At 42.1% G+C, this 19122-nt stretch overlaps 1 protein-coding gene across 1 annotated transcript; it reads left to right on the forward strand.

Moving 5' to 3' along the window:
• Positions 1–577: 577 nt before the first annotated feature.
• On the forward strand, positions 578–18749 carry cdk18 (cyclin dependent kinase 18; the record flags this gene model as incomplete). The annotated part of the gene is made up of 15 exons (XM_080845939.1): positions 578–695; positions 9036–9169; positions 10236–10364; positions 11999–12055; positions 12608–12722; positions 14137–14231; positions 14612–14674; positions 14796–14919; positions 15222–15342; positions 15696–15793; positions 16027–16132; positions 16268–16310; positions 17324–17414; positions 17631–17708; positions 18428–18749. 15 exons carry the CDS (start codon positions 578–580, stop codon positions 18460–18462), a joined length of 1407 nt encoding a protein of 468 aa, XP_080702065.1. The 3' UTR covers positions 18463–18749.
• Between the last annotated feature and the right edge of the window lie 373 nt (positions 18750–19122).

Below are 19122 nucleotides of genomic sequence, written 5' to 3' on the forward strand. Positions count from 1 at the left end.
AGCCGGAGTCCATAAATCAAACAGTAAATCCACTAAAGTTTACACTGGCAGACCTCAGGGACAGGGACATGCTGGAGAACTCTTCCAACCCTGTCACAACAGTTTTTTTTTTAACAAAGATGATAGATTTCTTTGCTGCCTTCAGAAAAGTAACAGTTTCTACTTGTTACAGACGGGGGAAAAACAACACCTTTGTTTAACAAGCTGAATGTATCTCGCAAACCTCTTGTCACTCTTGTGCTTAAATTAGACAGACGGAATGAAGCTGTTTGTGGGAAACTAAGAAATGAATAATTCTTCTTGGTGTTCTCGGTGCTGTGTGGATACAGCGACGAACGTAAAGCAACAATCTCTGCTTCAAGCCTGCTGTGCCCATTTGTTTTTCGTCTCTTAGTAAAACATCCACTGGGAGAGCAGACAAAAAAGTCTGGGGAAAGTAAAAAAAAAAAAAAAAAAAAAAAAAAAAAGAAAGATCAGAACAAATATTACTAAAGATGTCTTTGCTCGTTTTACTTTCATTGAGTCAAACGTTTTTCTTTATCTTTGTTTTCTGTTTCCTCCCAGGATCACCAGCGACATGAACAAAATGAAGAACTTCAAGCGTCGCTTCTCACTGTCTGTGCCCAGAACAGAGACGATTGAGGAAAACGATATCACTGAACAGATCAACCAACTCAACATCCGTCACAGCGAAGGTAAGGCGCTTTCCCACAGGCAGTATTCCTGAATGCCGTAAAAAGCCAGACCTTTGCAGCTGATGCCTGCATAGATGAGAAACAAAAACAGGCTCAATGTGCTTGCTTATGAAAAGGATAGTAACAAGAGAATACAAAATAAAGAATATGTTACAATAGCCACAGATATACTCAGACTGTGTGAAGTTCTCCAAACAGGCATTACTAATCAGTGAAAAACAGTGAGTAATCTAAAGTTTATTGTTGAGAAGTATGAGCTTTGAGGTGTCTGCACTCAGAAACCCAAATACATTTTGGAGCTTTGACGACTCGTGCCATAAATAAACAGATTTAAAGCAGTTATTGGACACAGAGACCCAAACAAGCTCTCAGTTCAGATCTGCCTGGGCAAAACTCTGGGTAAGGGGAGGGTGAGGTTCGAAGTCTACAGTCTCTCCAAAAGCATGCCACCTTCTGTGGTCATGAATCAACTGCCCTCCTGACTAGGGATTAGGACTTAGGGGAAGAGCTTTGGGCATTTTAGTTTTGTTCCGTTTTTACAGTTGCCAAAATAGCACCACAATACTCTTGCCTAAATAGGTTTTGTGGTAATAGTTTAAGTCCGAATTTCCTTTTTTCAAAGCCACCCCAAGGCATCTTGCTGAAATGAGAGATGTCACACTGAGGTACAGAGACGCTGGGCATCTCCAGAGAGCAGGCAGCTGGGGAGCCCTGTGTGTCCGTCTGTCCATCCATCCGTGTCCACAGATGAGAATGGAACATTTGCTGTGGGAGCTTCGGGGCTCCTCAGCTGTCTGTTCTCATTCCAGTCTGCTATTGAACCTTTTTCCCCCTTTCTGTTGGTCTTCCTTCCTTTTTACTTCAATAAGCGCAGGGGCCCTGATTGGTTTATCCCGCTGGCGCCCGGGCTGGTATATGCCCCGGAGAGAGACAGACGCAGAGATGTGGACAGCTGGAAGAGAATGGAAGGTCAAGGCAGACAGCAGACAAGGGGAACATGAGGAGATATGGAAGAGTAGGGACTGCTGTTATTCCCTCTCAATAGAGAGCTACATGATGGGGGAAAAAAAGGATTGGCATCTAAAAATGCCCGGCCATGTGACTTATACAATTTTAGCTCAGGCATCTGGTCTTCAAATGCAGTTCAGTCCAGTTTAATAGAGTGTGCATCTTGCGTGTCTCTCGGTGGAACTTATTTTGGGTCCGTCTGCATAACTGGATGCTAACATTCAGTTATGCAAAACCTCTTCTTAATCAATGCAGTCACACAAAACTATCACGTCATTACACTCATATTTAAAAATAGCACAGACTGGTTGCCGAGCGCTAATGCACAGAATGTATTTACAGGTTTTGCTTAATGCCTGGGGCGCAATATTTTTTAGAGGAACACTGAATTGCTAAGATGGATTGGCTCCTTAAAGCAGGTATACTGTATTGATTGTCCTAACAATATAATTATTAACACTATAGATTCTCTATGTTAACTGTTCAAAATGGCTTCCCTAACCATGGGCCTTCAAAGATGTTTTATTATTATTATTCTCATGAGCGTGTAATAGTATCTGCCCTCTGTGATCTCCTCATCTCTTCTCCACTGCTCTTTGTTGCTCTTTATGGCTTCAATAAAGGAGTGATAGCAGGATCCTAACAAGGCAGGCAATTATGGTGTGCGAAACATTTCACCAGAAGTGAAAATGTTTATATACTCTATGTACCTGGCCTAAAAAGAAATCATCTATAATCTTAGTTTCATATCACTCCAGAACCCCGCTGTGTGTGAGTGTGTAATATAATAGCTAATGCTAATCATCACAAATGTCAGACAACTTTGTCTAAGTATCTCAAAGAAAATGCCAAGCCTGAAGGTCCAAATTATATAGGCTTATAACATGTTGGCATCGCAACACTAATACTACGATGAGTCATTTATGATTATGCTTTCCTGGCAAAAGTAAGAAGTTACAGTCATAGGCTCTAATGATGAAAAAGACTAAAATAAGAGTTCCAGAGAGTAAAAGTTCAGCACATACATAAATTAGTTGAATTACCTCAAACTAACCTTCATTACCAGTTTGGGCCACAGATTACATTTTAGAATGAATGAATGCCTGTAGTGTATGTATTCTGCTATAAGCATCCTAAAGACATAGCGCCAGTGTTTTCAACTGGGACCGAGACATAGAGGTGATTACACTGGCTTTGAATGTTTAACTTAACTTCAGAAATCAATTACAGAGAACAGTGAAATAAATTCCAGTGTGCTGCATATGGTCTGACAAATTATTTTTCACGAGGCTCAGAGAATCCTTTTTTTTGCCTCATTCTATTTCAAAAACAATTAATGTAAGACATAAGGTTATTAAAGATGAAAATACCACATTTATGTATGGTGTGTGCAGATGTATGAATAGTAAGCAGATGAAGTTTACAGGAGATCAGAGGAGGAATACGTGTTATGAGTCTAAACCCACAGAGAGAAATGAGAGAGACAAAGTATGCTACATGCTGGGGAATAGAAGGCAGATAAATCAGCACCATTCAACTGCGGAGGCTAAGGCTCAGGTTGATTACCAGCAGTACTTGTGTGAGAGTAATATAGGCACACACACACACACACACACACACACACACACGTTTACTCATTTAGACTTGCCATGGTCTGATGAAACATTATGTATTATTTGCATTTAAATCTTTCAGTTTAATTGAATATGTGCTTTAACAATCCCCCCTTCCCATACAGCTGGACTGGTTTAATCCTGGTGGCTATGCCCATCAGGGTGCATTCAACAAATGCAGTCATCAATACCACATCACACACAGCTCAACAGCTCTCAGGGCACCCTGCATGTCTCGACAATGTGTGGGAGGCGCAATTACTTGTGCGCACACGCACACACATACAGACACTCACATACACACATATACACACACGCCCTTTTAGAGCCCAAGCGCCTCACTAGGGACACAGTAACATCGACCTCATGTGGCCCATTTATTGGATTGTCTTTTTCTGCTCCACTCTAGCTGGTTGTGAGCCAGTCGAAGATGCTAGAGCCTACATTAGAACAGTGTGTGTTTGTGTGTGTGTGTGTGTACTAAGGAGGTCAGTGAAAGGGACTTCAGCCATAGCATTTCAGGAACTTTATATATGAGACACATCATCTTGACTTTTATGTCTACTAATTCATCATAGTTTTCATTAAAAGTGGTGGTGCTCCGATGAGACAGAGACAGAGACAGAGTGAGAAAAATAGACATGAAACTAGACTAGAAAGAGCAGGAAAGAGTGGGCGAAGGGGAAAAGAGCAAGGTCGAGAGAGACAGGGGTGGGAGTATCGCCTGGACTGACCCCAGTTACTGTGTGTTAGAAGAAAGTCTCCTCGTGGCTGCTGTGCTGTGACATTTAAATGATGACAGGACTGTTGCTCTTTGTGTGTGTAAATGAAGGAACAGGGACACCTTCCAGCCAGACACTTCCCTCTGTGTGTCCATCCAGTCTCCAGACACTCCCCTCTGTCCATCCATCCAGTCTCCAGACACTCCCCCCTGTCCATCCATCCAGTCTCCAGACACTCCCCCCTGTCCATCCATCCAGTCTCCAGACACTCCCCCCTGTCCATCCATTCAGTCTCCAGACACTCTCCTCTGTCCATCCATCCAGTCTCCAGACCAGTGGCGGCTGGTGACATTTTTTTGAGGGGGGGGCGCAGTTTGGCGGCGCGGTTTAAATAGCTCTCCACAGTGAGAAGAAAACAGGTTTTGAGTAGAATATTTGCAGTGATGGGCAAGCTTCTTGATATTTGTAGTGAGTGAAGCTATCAGCTACTCTACAATACATTCAGCTTCACTACACAGAAGCTACACCTCATAAAGAAGTAGCAAGCTAAGTTACAAAAACCGGTCAAAAGTAGTTTGATAACTTAGTAGCTACTTTCAGTTAAACAAACTGCATGCCAAGTCAATGCAATTGTAGTGATCAACACAACTGTCAGTCAGATAAAAACGGTAAATTAAATTCAATCACCTGTACGTGTGTTCGTATGTTTGTGTTGGATGTCATTATGTTGACAGGAACTTTTCTTTGGCATTTTCCCAATTCGACTCCCTGAGCAGACAGCACGGACTTCCTTTATTTGTACTTTATTTTATTTTAACTTTCATCATCTCTAGCTGTATCTGAATATCCACAGCATTCTAGTTATCCGGTTGTCTAGAATGTGCATGCAAACTACCCATTTAAAATGAATTAATTCTAAATGTATGAGCAGCGTCTGTTGTACTTGAAATTACGATACCTTTTCACTAGTCTCCACTAAAGTGACGTACTGCTTAATTTGTCTGTTTGATGGATACAGGGAATGTATGAACATTAGAAAGGTCCAGGATACATATTTTCGAGGACACTACTGCGCTACTTGATCAATAAAAGAGCTTAGCTACTGAAAAGTTACTTGGTTTTGTAAATATCAACGTTACTGCCAACCAAGCTACTAGTTAAGCTAGTAGCGTCGCTACAAGCATTAGGCTACTCACTGAGCAGCCCAGCTCCGGTCGAGGTACGTCCTCCCGCGGTCAGTGCTTAAATCCATACATTTTGGTCCCATGTCTTTTAGTCTCCTCTTATCGGCATCTGATCGTCGATTAAAAGGTTTTCCACGAATAGATACTAAGGAGTTTTCAGTCGCCATACTCTCAGATTCCAATTCTCTGCTAGCCTAGCTATGGTGCTCCGGTAGATATGTGATATTTAAATGAGATGTGAGGGAATAACAAAAGGTCTCTGATTGGACAGTCCTGTCAGGATGATATATAAGAAGCCCTGTCATTGGCTGTGGGCGCAAGTGATGTGCGCCCCGGGCTCGAACTGTCATCCGCCAATGAGAAGATGTCCTTGCTCAAATGTTTCTGCCGGCGCCCACAGGGAGGAGTGGCTTCTCTCTCAATGATAACGAATGGCAATATATTATATTTGGTCACATTAAAGTGTTTTTTGACAGGGGCTTACGGTCTCCGGCACACATTTAACGCTTTAAAACGGTACATTTCTTATTAAATTATTTGATGTATAATGTTTTTTGACATTTCATTTTTTTTTTTCATCTCAAAATTGTAGTGTGGGCGGCTTGTATTGACGCACCGCCACTGCTCCAGACACTTCCCTCTGTCCATCCATCCAGTCTCCAGGCATTGTGTGTCCCTCTGAAACATCTAAGGGTGGTGCAGTGGATCATTCCCTTACCTAACAACCTTATGCACCTATGAAGCTATAGAAAAGTACTGTAGGGCTTTCCTTATCAAGATTCTTTCCTTCCTTCCTTTGCTCTCTGTCTATCCCCCCCCTCCTCCTCTCTGTCTCTCTTTCTCGTGCATGAAAGTGTAGCCTGAGTGTGCCTCTGATTGAGGTAGTGTAGGCTAGACGAGGTTGTCTGCATGTTTTCAAGTTTGAATATTGTACAGTCACTCCAATCTTTGTGTGGGTGAGTGGATGAGAGGGTGAATAAATTAAGGAGTGTGTGTGTGCAAGAGAGAGAGTGTGTGAGTGTCTGTGTGTGAGGGAGAGAGAGAGAGAGTGTGTGAGAAAGAGGGAGTGTGTGTGTGTGTGTGAGAGAGAGGTAGAGAAAGAGAAGGCTTGAGAGAAGCAGAGGTGTGCCTGTGCCTGTAGGCAAGTGCATTTAGTTGCAAACCAATCTGTGTTTCTTCTCCCTCATTTTGACATCGCCTTTGTTCATCTTTGTGGTCCCCATAGCAACCAGTAATTAAATTGCAACAGGCTTCTGAACCATGCTTGGATCGTGAGCACATTAAACATTATCACAAAAGACCATGCTCAACGCATATTGAACATTCTGTAGAATAATCATCTAACATATAGAGAGAGGAGAACCTACAGCATGATCCGCAGAGACTGCACTGAAGATATTTTCACTGTCTGACTGTATAAAAGTGGCTCTGTAGAGCCCATGTCTGAAAACACATATTTTTCTGACATCTAAAAGTAAATTAGTGGCTAATTACAGTAACTCAAGAATTTCAGTAGCTATTCATTTCTGGAAAATTGAGTTGTTGAATGGTTCATTATTTTTTCCCACAGACATTACCAAATAGCATCTGGAGGTGGGCTCGGAATTAGCCTAATTAAGCATGGAGCGAGGTGGTGAGGAAGCTTTTGATCATAGCGCCAGGTCCCCGCCTGCTTTCAAAGCTGCCTCTGACATAAAGGCGAGTGAGTGATCTTTTGTCCACGCGGTGGTTGGACAAAAAAACGAGCACATGAAAAGAGAAGAGAGAAATGAAAGTGTGCGGCTTGGAAAAGACGTGATACGCGCCTGTGCTTCCTTTTGTTGGTTTACCCACATTACAGACACTCAAAGGGCATTATGTCTCTCCTCTTCCTTTTTTCATTTTATTCTAGAGTGGCTGATATTTCATTGCTACTGTTACTAGCGTTTTGAAAAGTGTCTACAGTCAAACAATTGCATGTGTATGCAAGCAGCCTCTCTCCGTGTTTTTGTTTTAAATTATATAACTCAGAGTTTGGCTCAGATTAACCGCGTCTCTCGCATCCTTTAGCTAGCAGACAGAGCTACAGAGACAACAGACACCAGCATCACCACCTGGCCATGACATGCATGGGCCAGGCTTTGATCAGGGACAGAAGGACGAGAGCAAGGGCCTGGCTGGGAGTGACACAGTGGGGGGGGGTTTGGGTGATGACAGAGTGCACAGCACACAGATGCTCAGCTCTGTGGAACGTGTTCTGTGTGTTCTGTGGAACATGTTCTGTGTGTACTGTGTGTTCTGTGGAACATGTTCTGTGTGTTCTGTGGAACGTGTTCCACACGGGCATCAAACCCAGAGGAAGGTGCTTTTCTGCCTCCAGATGCCCGGTCGCTTATTGACTCCGTTTGGAGCAGGAGGCAGCGTATACACGATGAGCTTGACAAAAGCTTTGGGGAAAGATTGGACGTGTTGGGAGAGAAGGGTTGGATTCCTGTCACCATCTTGTTTTCCGTAGGTGTCATAGACAAAGTCAAATCGAGATTTGGCCAATTGATGGGCACGTTTTCAAACACTGGCTCTTGTAGGCAAACTCCGTCCTGCTAGTTAAGATAATGTAGATGTATGGGTAGCGGGGAATGGGAGGAAGGGCTGGGAGAGAAGGACGAGAGTTTAATGAAAGACGACGGGTCGGAGCTCGACGTGGCACAGACACCCCCAGCTGCCAGCTGCACAACCTGTAATGAGCTTGATCTTAATTACACCGCTCCACTGCAGGGAGGTGTGTGTGTGTGTGTGTGTAGCTGGTCTGTGCCTCTCCAGGCCTCTCCAACAAACCATCCAAATCTGATGTGACAGATTGGAAAAGCCTTTTTGAAACGTCTCACCTCTTAGCCAAACAGGAAGGCAAGATGAAACTTTTGTGGGTGTGTGGGGTGGGAAGTAACTGCAGGTTAACAGGCGTGCTATCCTGCTGCCATCTGCAATGGTATCTGGGAAGGCCATGTCCACCGTGGAGTAATGGAGCTGTAATTGGATTTGTTTTTGACAGCCACGTTGACATGCCACATACTCTTCAGAAAAAAGGGCAGAGGATTGACACACATTCAGACGGATGACAGCAAAGGTGTAATGTTATAACGACGTGGTAATTGTTATTAGAATGTTAATTGCACCCTGGGCCAGTTTAACGAAGGCAACTGTCCATTGACACATGGCTGGGTTGGCCTCCCAGCCACCATGTCACTGGACCAATCATCTCACAGCTGAGGTTTTATTCTCTAATTACACAGACACATGTCATTGCCAATCTAACCACCCACTAATGAAGCGTGGCAGGAGGAATAATATGAGAGGTTTAGATGAAAGGTTTAGACGGCTCTTTTCAAAGAGTTGATGACTCTAGACCTGCCTTCTTTAAAAAAAAAAAAAAAAAATTATAGAACAAGACAACTTAAGATCCCTTTTTAATTGTGCAAAGGGTAATGACAAAGTCTTATCTGAAGGCGGAGGAGTGTGTGATTTCAGCATGCCGTGCATTGAAGAGTTGGCTGAATGGATATTACTCTGTTAAGATATTGCGATATTATAACAGATAATGATAATAGTTATTTTCTTTGCACAACATTCCAATTTGGAGAGCATCCAAGATAGTACTAGAACTCTTCCACTGCTGCTGTGTGAACAAAGAGTCCATACCTAAAGTAGGCAATGTGTAAAGTCTGATCGTTGTTTGTTCCCTAAAAATAGTGCCCTAATTTTTGGAAACGGCCTGTAGCATTACAGAACGCATTGTTCGGAGCCGAGATTGCAACCTGCTGTTGGTTGCTCTTTCAGACCTGGTGCCCAACAGCCTGGGCCTGCCGTCGTTGCATCCAGAGCGGAGTCCAGTGCCAGCAGAAGATGGAGGCCAGTCTCCCAACGACCTGCTCTACCGCAGCAAGAACCAGCTCCGCCGCTTCTCTATGGAGGTCAGTCACGACACTCAAAGCCTGGGAAGGAATGTGCTCTTGCAGGGCCGGATGTGATTGCAACCTCTTATTTTCAGAAGTAGGTTAAGCAGGCAGATAACAAGAGAGTGTGTGTGTGTGTCTACTTTTGTGTGGCTGTATTTAGGGCTTAGGACAGAAGTTAGTGTAAGGTGTACACACATACAAATCCTTGTTTTATCGCATTGTAACACACACATGGCAACAGCATCTAAATCCAATGTCTTCATTACATTGTTGAAATCTTTACTTACCAAGGACCAAGGTACAGAGGTGTGTTTTGGCAAGGGCATTTAAGTTCAATAGCATCCACTGTGACCCAGCTGTTGCCTGGTGGCTTTGCTAGGTCATAACTTCAATTAATCAGCACTCTACCAACACAGTGAGAACCATCTTTCTCGTTTTCATTCATCCCTCCAGTCAGATACGAGGTAGATGCAGCCACTTTAGAGTGGAGTGGAAAGATCTGAATCGAGATCTAAAATAGCCTGGAATAACTTGATTTTTTGAAATAAAATGATTTCAAAATAAAAACAAAACAAAAAACTATTCACTCCAGCGGTAAGAGATCAATAACTCTGTGTGATGAGATTTGATTTTTCTCAATATTAATAATTTCAGAGTAAGTGAATGCAATGTTTGCCAAACAAATCACACCATGCAGTGGGTTTCTCCAAAGGCGTACACAATCTACAACAGTAGTTTGCAGAAAGAACTTGCTGACTCTCCACTGGATATGTTGGTGGAAAGGATTGTTTGTTGGGATCTAGTATCATGGGGTCGTAGATTACGTGACTTGATCATGAGATTATATCTCTGCAGAAAACTCATTAAAACTTTGGTATGATCTGGTTTCCTCTCAACCATAATCTTCTTTTAGATTCTCCTTACCTGAACCTTGGTTGATTTTGAATTTTTCAGATGCACTACACACTCTCCTGTTCACATTTAGACCACTTGTCTGGGTACATGAGTCTAGATGAGATGTACAGTATGCTTCTGGTACAGATGAAGCTGTTTTGAAACAGTGTGCTTCTCTGTGATGCAGGATGTGAGCAAGCGCATGTCTCTGCCCATGGATATCCGCCTGCCCCCTGAGTTCCTGAAGAACCTGCAGGTGGAGAGCCCGGAGCCCTGCAAACCTCCTCTCAGCCGCATGTCCAGGCGGGCCTCGCTGGTCAGTATGAGTTATTATTTACTGATGCTAGTGCTATGGCAAGGCTAGCTGTATATCATGGTGTGAGAGGAAGTCTCTCAATACGTATGCAAAGCAGACTGGGTATCTAGGATGCTTTAAAAGCATGTGTATGGACAGTGCCCTCCAGAATTATTGGCACACTTGCTCAAGATGATTGAAAAAGGCTTGTAAAAAATTAACTTTATCAGTTATCAATCTTCTAATATCTATCAATATTATATTGGAAATAGAAATAAATAGAGAATAAAGCAACCGTTAGTAAATTCTTAAAACAAAATCATACATGATCCCAAGCATTTTTAGCTTATGATAAATTGGCCTAATTGTTTAGGACATTTTAAAGCAGTCATCAATTATTTCCTGTGTCACTGGGGTATAAAAAAAATAGGTGTCACAGGGCCCAAATCCTTAGTAATCCATCACCATGGGAAAAAAATCAACAGCATTCCATTGCAATCAGCAAAAATGTATTGAATTGCAAAAATCATGGAACGGATACATGGTCAGAGAAGTAAAACAATATCCTAAGTTTGGTAGCATCTTGGGGTCACTGTGTCGCCGGATCCACCGTAAACTGTCAACTCTATACCAACAAACTGTTTGGAAGGTATACCAGAAAGAAGCCTTTCCTATATTTCCGTCACAAGCAAAAGCCCTTGCAGTTTGCTAGAGGCCACTGGAACTTTAACTGGGACAGGATGCTGTGGTCAGACGAAACAAACATTGAGGTCTTTGACTTCAAATGCTCAAGGTTGGTTTGTTGTAGAAATAAAGATAGCTACAAAGCACCTAATTAACTGTTAAATATGGTGAAGGATCTGTGATGCTGTGGGGCTGATTCTCCTCCAAAGACCCTGGCAGTATTGTTTGCATACATGGTATTATGGATTCCAAAACATACCAGGTGATTCTAAATAAAAATCGGTCTGCCTCCGATTAAGAAGCTAAATCTTGGTCGTGTGTGGATCTTCCAGCAGGACAGCAATCCAAAGTACACATCAAAATTAAGTAAAAAATGGTTAAATGGACACGGAATCAAGCTTTTGCCACGGCCATTCCAGTCCCCTGACCTAAATCCAATTGAAAAACTGTGGGTTGTGCTCAAGAAGTGAGTTAACACGAGAAGACCCAGTACTCTGCCAGATATGGAAAGATTCTGCGTTGAGGAACTGTAGATGATCCCTTCTTCTGTTTGCCCACGTCTTAACTGGTCTGTTGTCAAATGGGGGTGGCACAAAGTACTAAATGAGGGGGTGCCAATAACACACGTTTTTGGGAAGAAAAGTTAATTTGTGATCTTTTTTTTTCTTGTGGTAATAGGCTCATATAGAATTTATATATTTTCTTTTTTTGCTGAGTACTTTCTCATCATCCTTTTTCACTCATATTTAATAAGGGTCCCATTCATTCTGGAGGGTACTGTATGTCTTTCATCTATATATCTTGATCTGTAGTAACTTTTCTTACAGACTTTTGTGGTACGATCCAAACTTAGTAGCTTTGAGCCACTTCCTGTGGGTCCATTTGAGCTGTATTAGATTGTCTTATTGCATAAGTGAAGAATGTAAATGCTATCAAGTCAACAATTCATTTCTCTTGTACTCCTCTTGCAGTCGGACATTGGCTTCGGGAAACTTGAGACCTATGTCAAATTGGGGAAACTGGGTGAGGTAAATATTTCTGGAAGTGGCGTTTTCTCTCACTGGGTTATGTAAGCACAGTGTACACAGAAAAGATCCAGAAAAACCAGTCCATTTTACACACACTGAGATCAGTGGCTGATAATGCCAAGCCCCTTGGTGTTATTCTGTTTAAAGTCAGGTACCTGGTTTATAAGGGTGAAAAAAATATTCCTTTCAAAGTCAACATAATGTTCTATTCTGTGAGCTTTTGGAGCCCTCACATTGTAGGTGGCTTTCAAAATGTTATGGTAGTACAAGACCTCTTTTGTTAAACTCAAGTTAACTTGCAAATGTAAAACCGCAATGAATTAGTCAGGAGTTCTTTTTATCTAGCATCACTGTGAAAGTAGGGTGAGAACAGAGACATGTGATCCTGCCTTCAATTTGAGTAAAGAGCAAAGGGCATTGTGAGGTATGACAGCCCCAACTTGGAAAATACCTAGAAGGAGAATTAGCAGGCTGAACAAGAGAGAGCCAAAAGGACATCAGCTGACATTTGCCTTTTAAAACCATCTTTCTAATTTGTGTGTGTGCGTTTAGGGCACGTATGCTACAGTGTTCAAGGGACGCAGCAAACTAACAGAGAACCTTGTGGCTCTGAAAGAGATCCGTCTGGAGCACGAAGAGGGAGCACCTTGCACAGCCATACGGGAAGGTAACACCTTCAGAGCACCAGAGTTCACATACCGTCATGGACCAGGCTACTGCCATCCATGCTTATCTTGGACAAGTCACTTTTGAGCAATCTGACACAAAGACCAGGGCTAGTCAATGAAGCAGCTGTGTGTACTACACGTGCACTGGGTGGTTCCATGGCGTGAGAGCGTCATGGTGTTTTGAGAACTCACCTTTGACCTACAAGCAGCTCTGTACTCACATCTAACCCTCCAAAAGTTGCGCTAATCAGAAGCACACCATCTCCTCCAAGGGAATTTAAAAAAGTGTAAATTACTCAACAAACAAATGTGATATGAAGTCTCTGGTTTTTCCTGTGAAACTAAAGGGAAGTGGAATAAGGTAGCAGATCAAATGTACCACTAACAGAGCCCTTAAATTCAAGTCTAGCTGTTTTTCTGTAGTTCTAAGCAGCACCCAATTTTACGATTTTACTTATTGGTAGCCAATTGTTCAACCTAAATTGACATAAAACTGTGGTAAGCAACATTCTTTCAAACATCAGCCACCAGATATGCTAAATAATTATTCAGTTTTGCTAATATCCTCCGACTCCAGTCTTGTTGTGAACACATGCAAAGGTGTGAATGCTAGCATGCAAACGAGTCTGTAGATACTGACAAATATCTTCTAAGCTGCTTAGTTACAATAACTCACTGGCTTCTCTTGAATTTTTGAAGAAACAACAGACATTACATGGTAGTAGAGACTGGATGTTGACTGTAAGGGAGCCAATGTCATTCAGGTAGTTAATGTCAAAGTGTCCCAGGTTGCAAAACTTTTTTGGCTCACCTGCAGATAGACAGTTATTTTTACAGAGACCCCCTGGCAATAGTGATTGACGTTAGTTCTCTACCAGCCTGCACATCAGCAAACTCCCCGGATGGTACGGGATTAGAGGGGCTGGGCAAACTGTTGTTTGGATAACCCTCTTCAAAGGCAGGACCTGCTTGTGTGGTGGCAGCTGTCTGAAAGTTACTGGTGAGGGCTCAAAACAGCCTTGAGCCACTCAAGCCAACACAATGTGGAACACTGTTGCCCCCTAGCGTGCTTAGTCAGAAAAGCAGGATTTTGGGGGAGCTTGACTGTGAAACGAGCCAAGCACTACAGGATAATTTAACAAAAGTAGTGTTAAATTATTTCATGAGCCATTTCAAGTTAAGAAAAAGATTAAAAATATATATATTTTCAGATAAAAAATGTTTTATTATCGCACATCACACACATTATCCATTTTGTATCTACTGCAATACATAGCAAATACTGCCATGGTATTTCATTTATTGATTGCCATACCTGTAAAAGTTACATGACCTGAAGTAATCGGGATGTTTAAGTCATTCCATGAAAATAACTGTGAAGTAATTATCTGAGTTTTGTTTTTTCCTAACCAGTTTCCCTGCTGAAGAACCTGAAGCACGCCAACATTGTGACACTGCACGACATAATCCACACAGAACGCTGTCTTACCTTAGTCTTTGAGTACTTGGTAAGCTTCTTAATACTTTGATGGGTTGGTGTTTGTGTGAGAGCTCCTGTGAATATGAAAAATAAATACCACCAAAAATAATTAGTTCATAATTCACACTTAATACTTACTCACTCTGATAGAAGATTATACTAAGCTACTACATGTCCAAAATTACTGTGTGAAAATTCCAGAAAAACGTGCTTCTGTAGGAATTTTAAACAAAGATAATATGCTTGGAGCAACACTATCCTTAGGAGTGACATGTCTGTTCTGTAGATTTCCGTTTGGCAGAATGGTACGCTTGTACTATTGACTATCACACTTTGCACTGTGAGATTTCTGGGTTTGTTGGGATTGTGACGAGTGTTCACATTCCTGTTTTTGATGGTCCTCTACAGGACAGTGACTTGAAGCAGTACCTTGATAGCTGTGGAAACCTCATGAGTATGCATAATGTGAAGGTGAGCCGCTTTGGGTCAACAATCACCCAGTTCTTTTTTATCATTGCTGTTGTGATATTGCCTACAGCGTTGATCCAGTGTTTACCTCAGTGTATGTCTGTGTTTCTGGGTTAACCTACAGATCTTCATGTACCAACTGCTCCGAGGCCTGGCTTACTGCCATAAGAGGAAAATACTGCACAGAGACCTGAAGCCTCAAAACTTGCTCATCAACGAGAAAGGAGAGTTAAAACTTGCTGACTTTGGTGAGAAGCATTTGAGATTTCAGAAGCCAGAATTTCATCCTTCATGCTTGAGTCATGCATCTTTTCCACACATTTACTGTTGTCACACATTGATACACCTGATCATGGTGTATTAATGTTACTTCTAACAGACAGACGTTGTCATTCCTTCTAAAAGCAGATTTTTTTCCTCTAAAAAATAGTCTCCTTTGGCGCTGTGGTTCATTCTGCATGTTTCTCAGGCATTTGTTCTGGCTTTGGTCACCAGGCAACAGATGGGTCTGAGTCCTTTTTCTCTGTCCCCCTCTCTCTGGCATTCTCAGGCTTGGCCAGGGCCCAATCAGTCCCGACCAAGACATACTCCAATGAAGTAGTGACACTTTGGTACCGACCACCTGATGTTCTGCTGGGGTCTACAGAGTACTCCACTCCCATAGACATGTGGTGAGACTCTTGTCTGAGTGTGTCTTGTCTGTTCTGTGATTGAGTGAATCAATCTTCAGTTAAATTCTGTTATTGTTCAGATGAATTAAAGTTCCAATTGTTTCAAGGTTTTAAAAATCAAGGTGAGCATGTACTGCATTTGGTATTGATCCAAAATGATGTTGACGCTCTGAAATACTGAATACTAAACTCTGAAAACAATTAAACAGCTGCTTATAGTACTGCCCCTGACAACAACATGTTTGCAAAATGAAACTGCATATAGATTGAAATCACTCAACACAAATTATTTTCAGCCAAATGCAGTACATACACACAGGTGTTGCTAGTTTTGACCAGTGGTCTGTGCTCAGGGGCGTTGGCTGCATCCAGTTTGAGATGGCCACCGGCCGGCCCATGTTCCCAGGTTCCACCGTCAAGGAGGAGCTGCATCTGGTCTTCAGAATGTTGGGTGAGCAGCACAGTGTGTGCCTAGTCAACGTTGTCATCAATAACTGCATGTGGATACGCTTTATTCATTATAATCTGCAAGATGAGATCTCAACTCACAGGTGGAATGAGATAAAAAGTGAACTGGGTTTATTCAAATTGTGTGCTACGGATTGAGGCTTAGTGCACTGGTCCATTTATCATGGCTGACTACGATAAATGTCTCAGATAAATTCTCGATTTCATCACTCTCAGGTACCCCAACGGAGGATACCTGGGCGGGTATCACATGTGATGAGGAGTTCCGGTCCTACCTCTTCCCTCAGTACAGGCTCCAGCCTCTAATTAATCACGTCCCCAGGTAAACCACTCAAACAGAGCAGGTTTCGGCAGCTCTGAAAGACACTTTTAGGCACAGCCAACACCAACACATGCCTGAGGAGCATGTCTGTGATAACCTATTTCTCCTGTATTGTCCCTCTACTCTTATTTTCAGATTGGACACTGAAGGGATTGACCTGCTCTCAGCGTTACTTATGGTGAGAGTCTTCAGAGAAGCCATTACTTCATTACTTATTACTCATCAAAGCCACCTAATGACAATTCAATACTTTAACGCAACATCAATCATGTTTAATGTACAGTATATTACTTTTACACTATTTCCAATTGTACATTTTATGGATTCATGTACAACACTATAATTCTGTTGGATTATTACCATTGAGAGCATATGAGCCACAAAACCCACACCACTCTGTGTTATTATGATGATGATGATGAAATCCTTAGACAGTAAAAAAACAGGAAGTCTCAGGAAAAATGGCATTCATAGATTCCTAAGGACACAAAGGTGGCACTGCATGTTTTTAGAAGCGAGGGTTACTGAAAGACTTAGCCTCCGATGTACAGTAGCCGTTGGCTGAGTTCTTTCAGCTCTGGACACAATTAGATTTCCGACCAGCTCCCCGTCATACAAAAGGGCAATACCTCCCATCTCTGTGTGTGGTGAACATGAGTGGAAAAGCTGGCAGAAAAGGATTTGACCCTGTTGTGAGTGCATCTCTTTGTGTGTGTGTGTGTGTGTGTGTGTGTGTGTGTGTGTGTGTGTGTGTGTGTGTGTGTGTGTGTGTGTGTGTGTATGTGTGTATGTGTGTGTATGTGTGCGTGCATGGGTGGGTGCATGTATATGTGTACTGGCAAAGTCCTTATTCCTGCAACTCAGGCAATCATTAATTGGTACACCCACTTTGACATATTAATGTCACATATTCATCCAAAAGAAGTGACCACAAACTTCTAAATGAAGACACAAAAGGTGACATGTACTTGCTGGCCCAAATCATAATGTTGAGGAATTGAAATATTTGTGAAAAAGGTATTCATTCTCTAACTCTCTGATCAATTGGGTCTCTGCAGAGATGTATCTAAATCACAGCCATGAATATCTTATAGCTTACATTTTGAGAACATGCAGGTGTGTTCAGCATGTCTGTACTGGAATAAATGCGTATGTTGTTATGCCCATTAATGTGCTGTACTTTCCCCCTAGTATGAGTCACGGAGCCGCATGTCTGCTGAGGCCTCCTTAAGTCATCCCTACTTCAAGTCTCTGGGGGAGAACATCCTGACCCTACCTGACAGTGAGTCTGCTGGTGTAATCCATCACTACTGCCAAGGCAGATGGTCTAACACAGGGGAATCGGCTTACTTGTTTGTTTATTTATTTTGTTTTGGAAATGTCTTATTTTCTTTTAGAGAGAGAAAAACAACAAATTGTGGATCAATTTGAGAAATGTGCCTTGAGAGAAACCACCAGTTATTCCATGTCCTCCCTCTCCTTTTCTCTTTATCTCCAGCATCCTCTGTGTTCTCCCTTAAAGAGGTGCAGTTACAAAGGGATCCTGGACACAGGACCTCAGTGTTTCCGCAAACAGGTACAGCGATGTCTCCCCCCTCCCTTTACCACCACAAGTTCTTTCGAAAGAACAGTTACCAAAACAAATATCACTCCACAAAAGATTCTTTCTCAGTAGTAATGGGATTTCCGGTTGGGTTTGGCAAACCAGGCAGTCTGGGTGGTCTTATCCTTAAGAACTCAACAGAGTCGGACACCGAGACACGTTGGGGGGGAGGGGTCATGATCATACCTGTCAAGTCTTACATTTTATCTGTTAGAGGGATTTTCAACATTTCTCATGTCTCACTTACGTGACACTGAATCTCACGGATCAAACTAAATCTCACGGATTTTTACACTCCATAAAATAGAATAACAATTAAAAGTCCAATAGACTGCTGCACAGTGCAAGTGAGAGATTGCCTTGTTCACACTGTGCAGCTCACAACATCTGCGTCGCATTACTAGTAAATGATGTAACAATATTCAATGGGTCAGGACCATCATCACTGAACAACTTCTGCTTTTGCGCCGTGCTAGGATAGACTAGGATTCTAATAACTCAGTGAAAAACCCAGTTTAATCATTTCGGTTTTTTGGTCCAACCGTCATCACTACTTCTCAGAAGTAACTTGGCCCCAAAGAATCATCAGAAATGTTCTGTAAAGGATCCTCCTTTTTTTACTCAGAGTGTATCTTAACTTAAGTTCAATCTCCTAACAGTCTATTTTTATGTTTGATGTTGTTTACTTTTAGGGCGAGGCAAGAACCGAAGACAGAGCATATTCTAAAGCCTTGGAGGACAAGCACCTTGAATAAATGGATATTCATTTGAAATAAATAAATGAAGTGGGCACTGGGGATAAAACAAATGCTCTTACAGCATTCTGTCCTCCTTCAAAGCTAAGGGTAAAACAAGTGCTGTCGGAATTAAAACAAATAATTGTTCAGGAGAGTAGTTCAAAAATCACAGGTGAGGTCCCACACTTATGATGACTAATGTTTTTGCTTTTTACCTTGGATCCTTGAAACCTGGTTTTCCACCTAATGCCATTTGAGGTAATTCCTTTGCTCTCTGGCTACACTGACTTCATTCTTTCCTCTTTCCTGTGCCCTGATGGTGACACCGGTGAAGTCATAAGTGTTAGATTTTTGATGGGTAGTTCGGTCAACATGAATGACTTTTCTGTACACTCTCGGTGATGTAAGTCACCAGTATCTGGGTGTGAGCACTTAAAGAAGCATGTTTCTATTTCCATATTTTCATATGAGCTCATAACGTGGGGTATATTTTGTCAACTTCTGTTTGTGAAAGTATTATTTGCCTATGCCAACGAAGCAGTATTTCAAGACCCCTGATATCATTTAAGGGTGGAGATTTGTTATATCTCACACACTGCACTCCAAAGGTTAGTTTAGGTTTTATTGTTCCTAGTCACAACATGGTGGTG

The sequence above is a fragment of the Sprattus sprattus genome, assembly GCF_963457725.1.
Source record: "Sprattus sprattus genome assembly, chromosome: 10".
Lineage (NCBI taxonomy): Eukaryota > Metazoa > Chordata > Actinopteri > Clupeiformes > Clupeidae > Sprattus > Sprattus sprattus.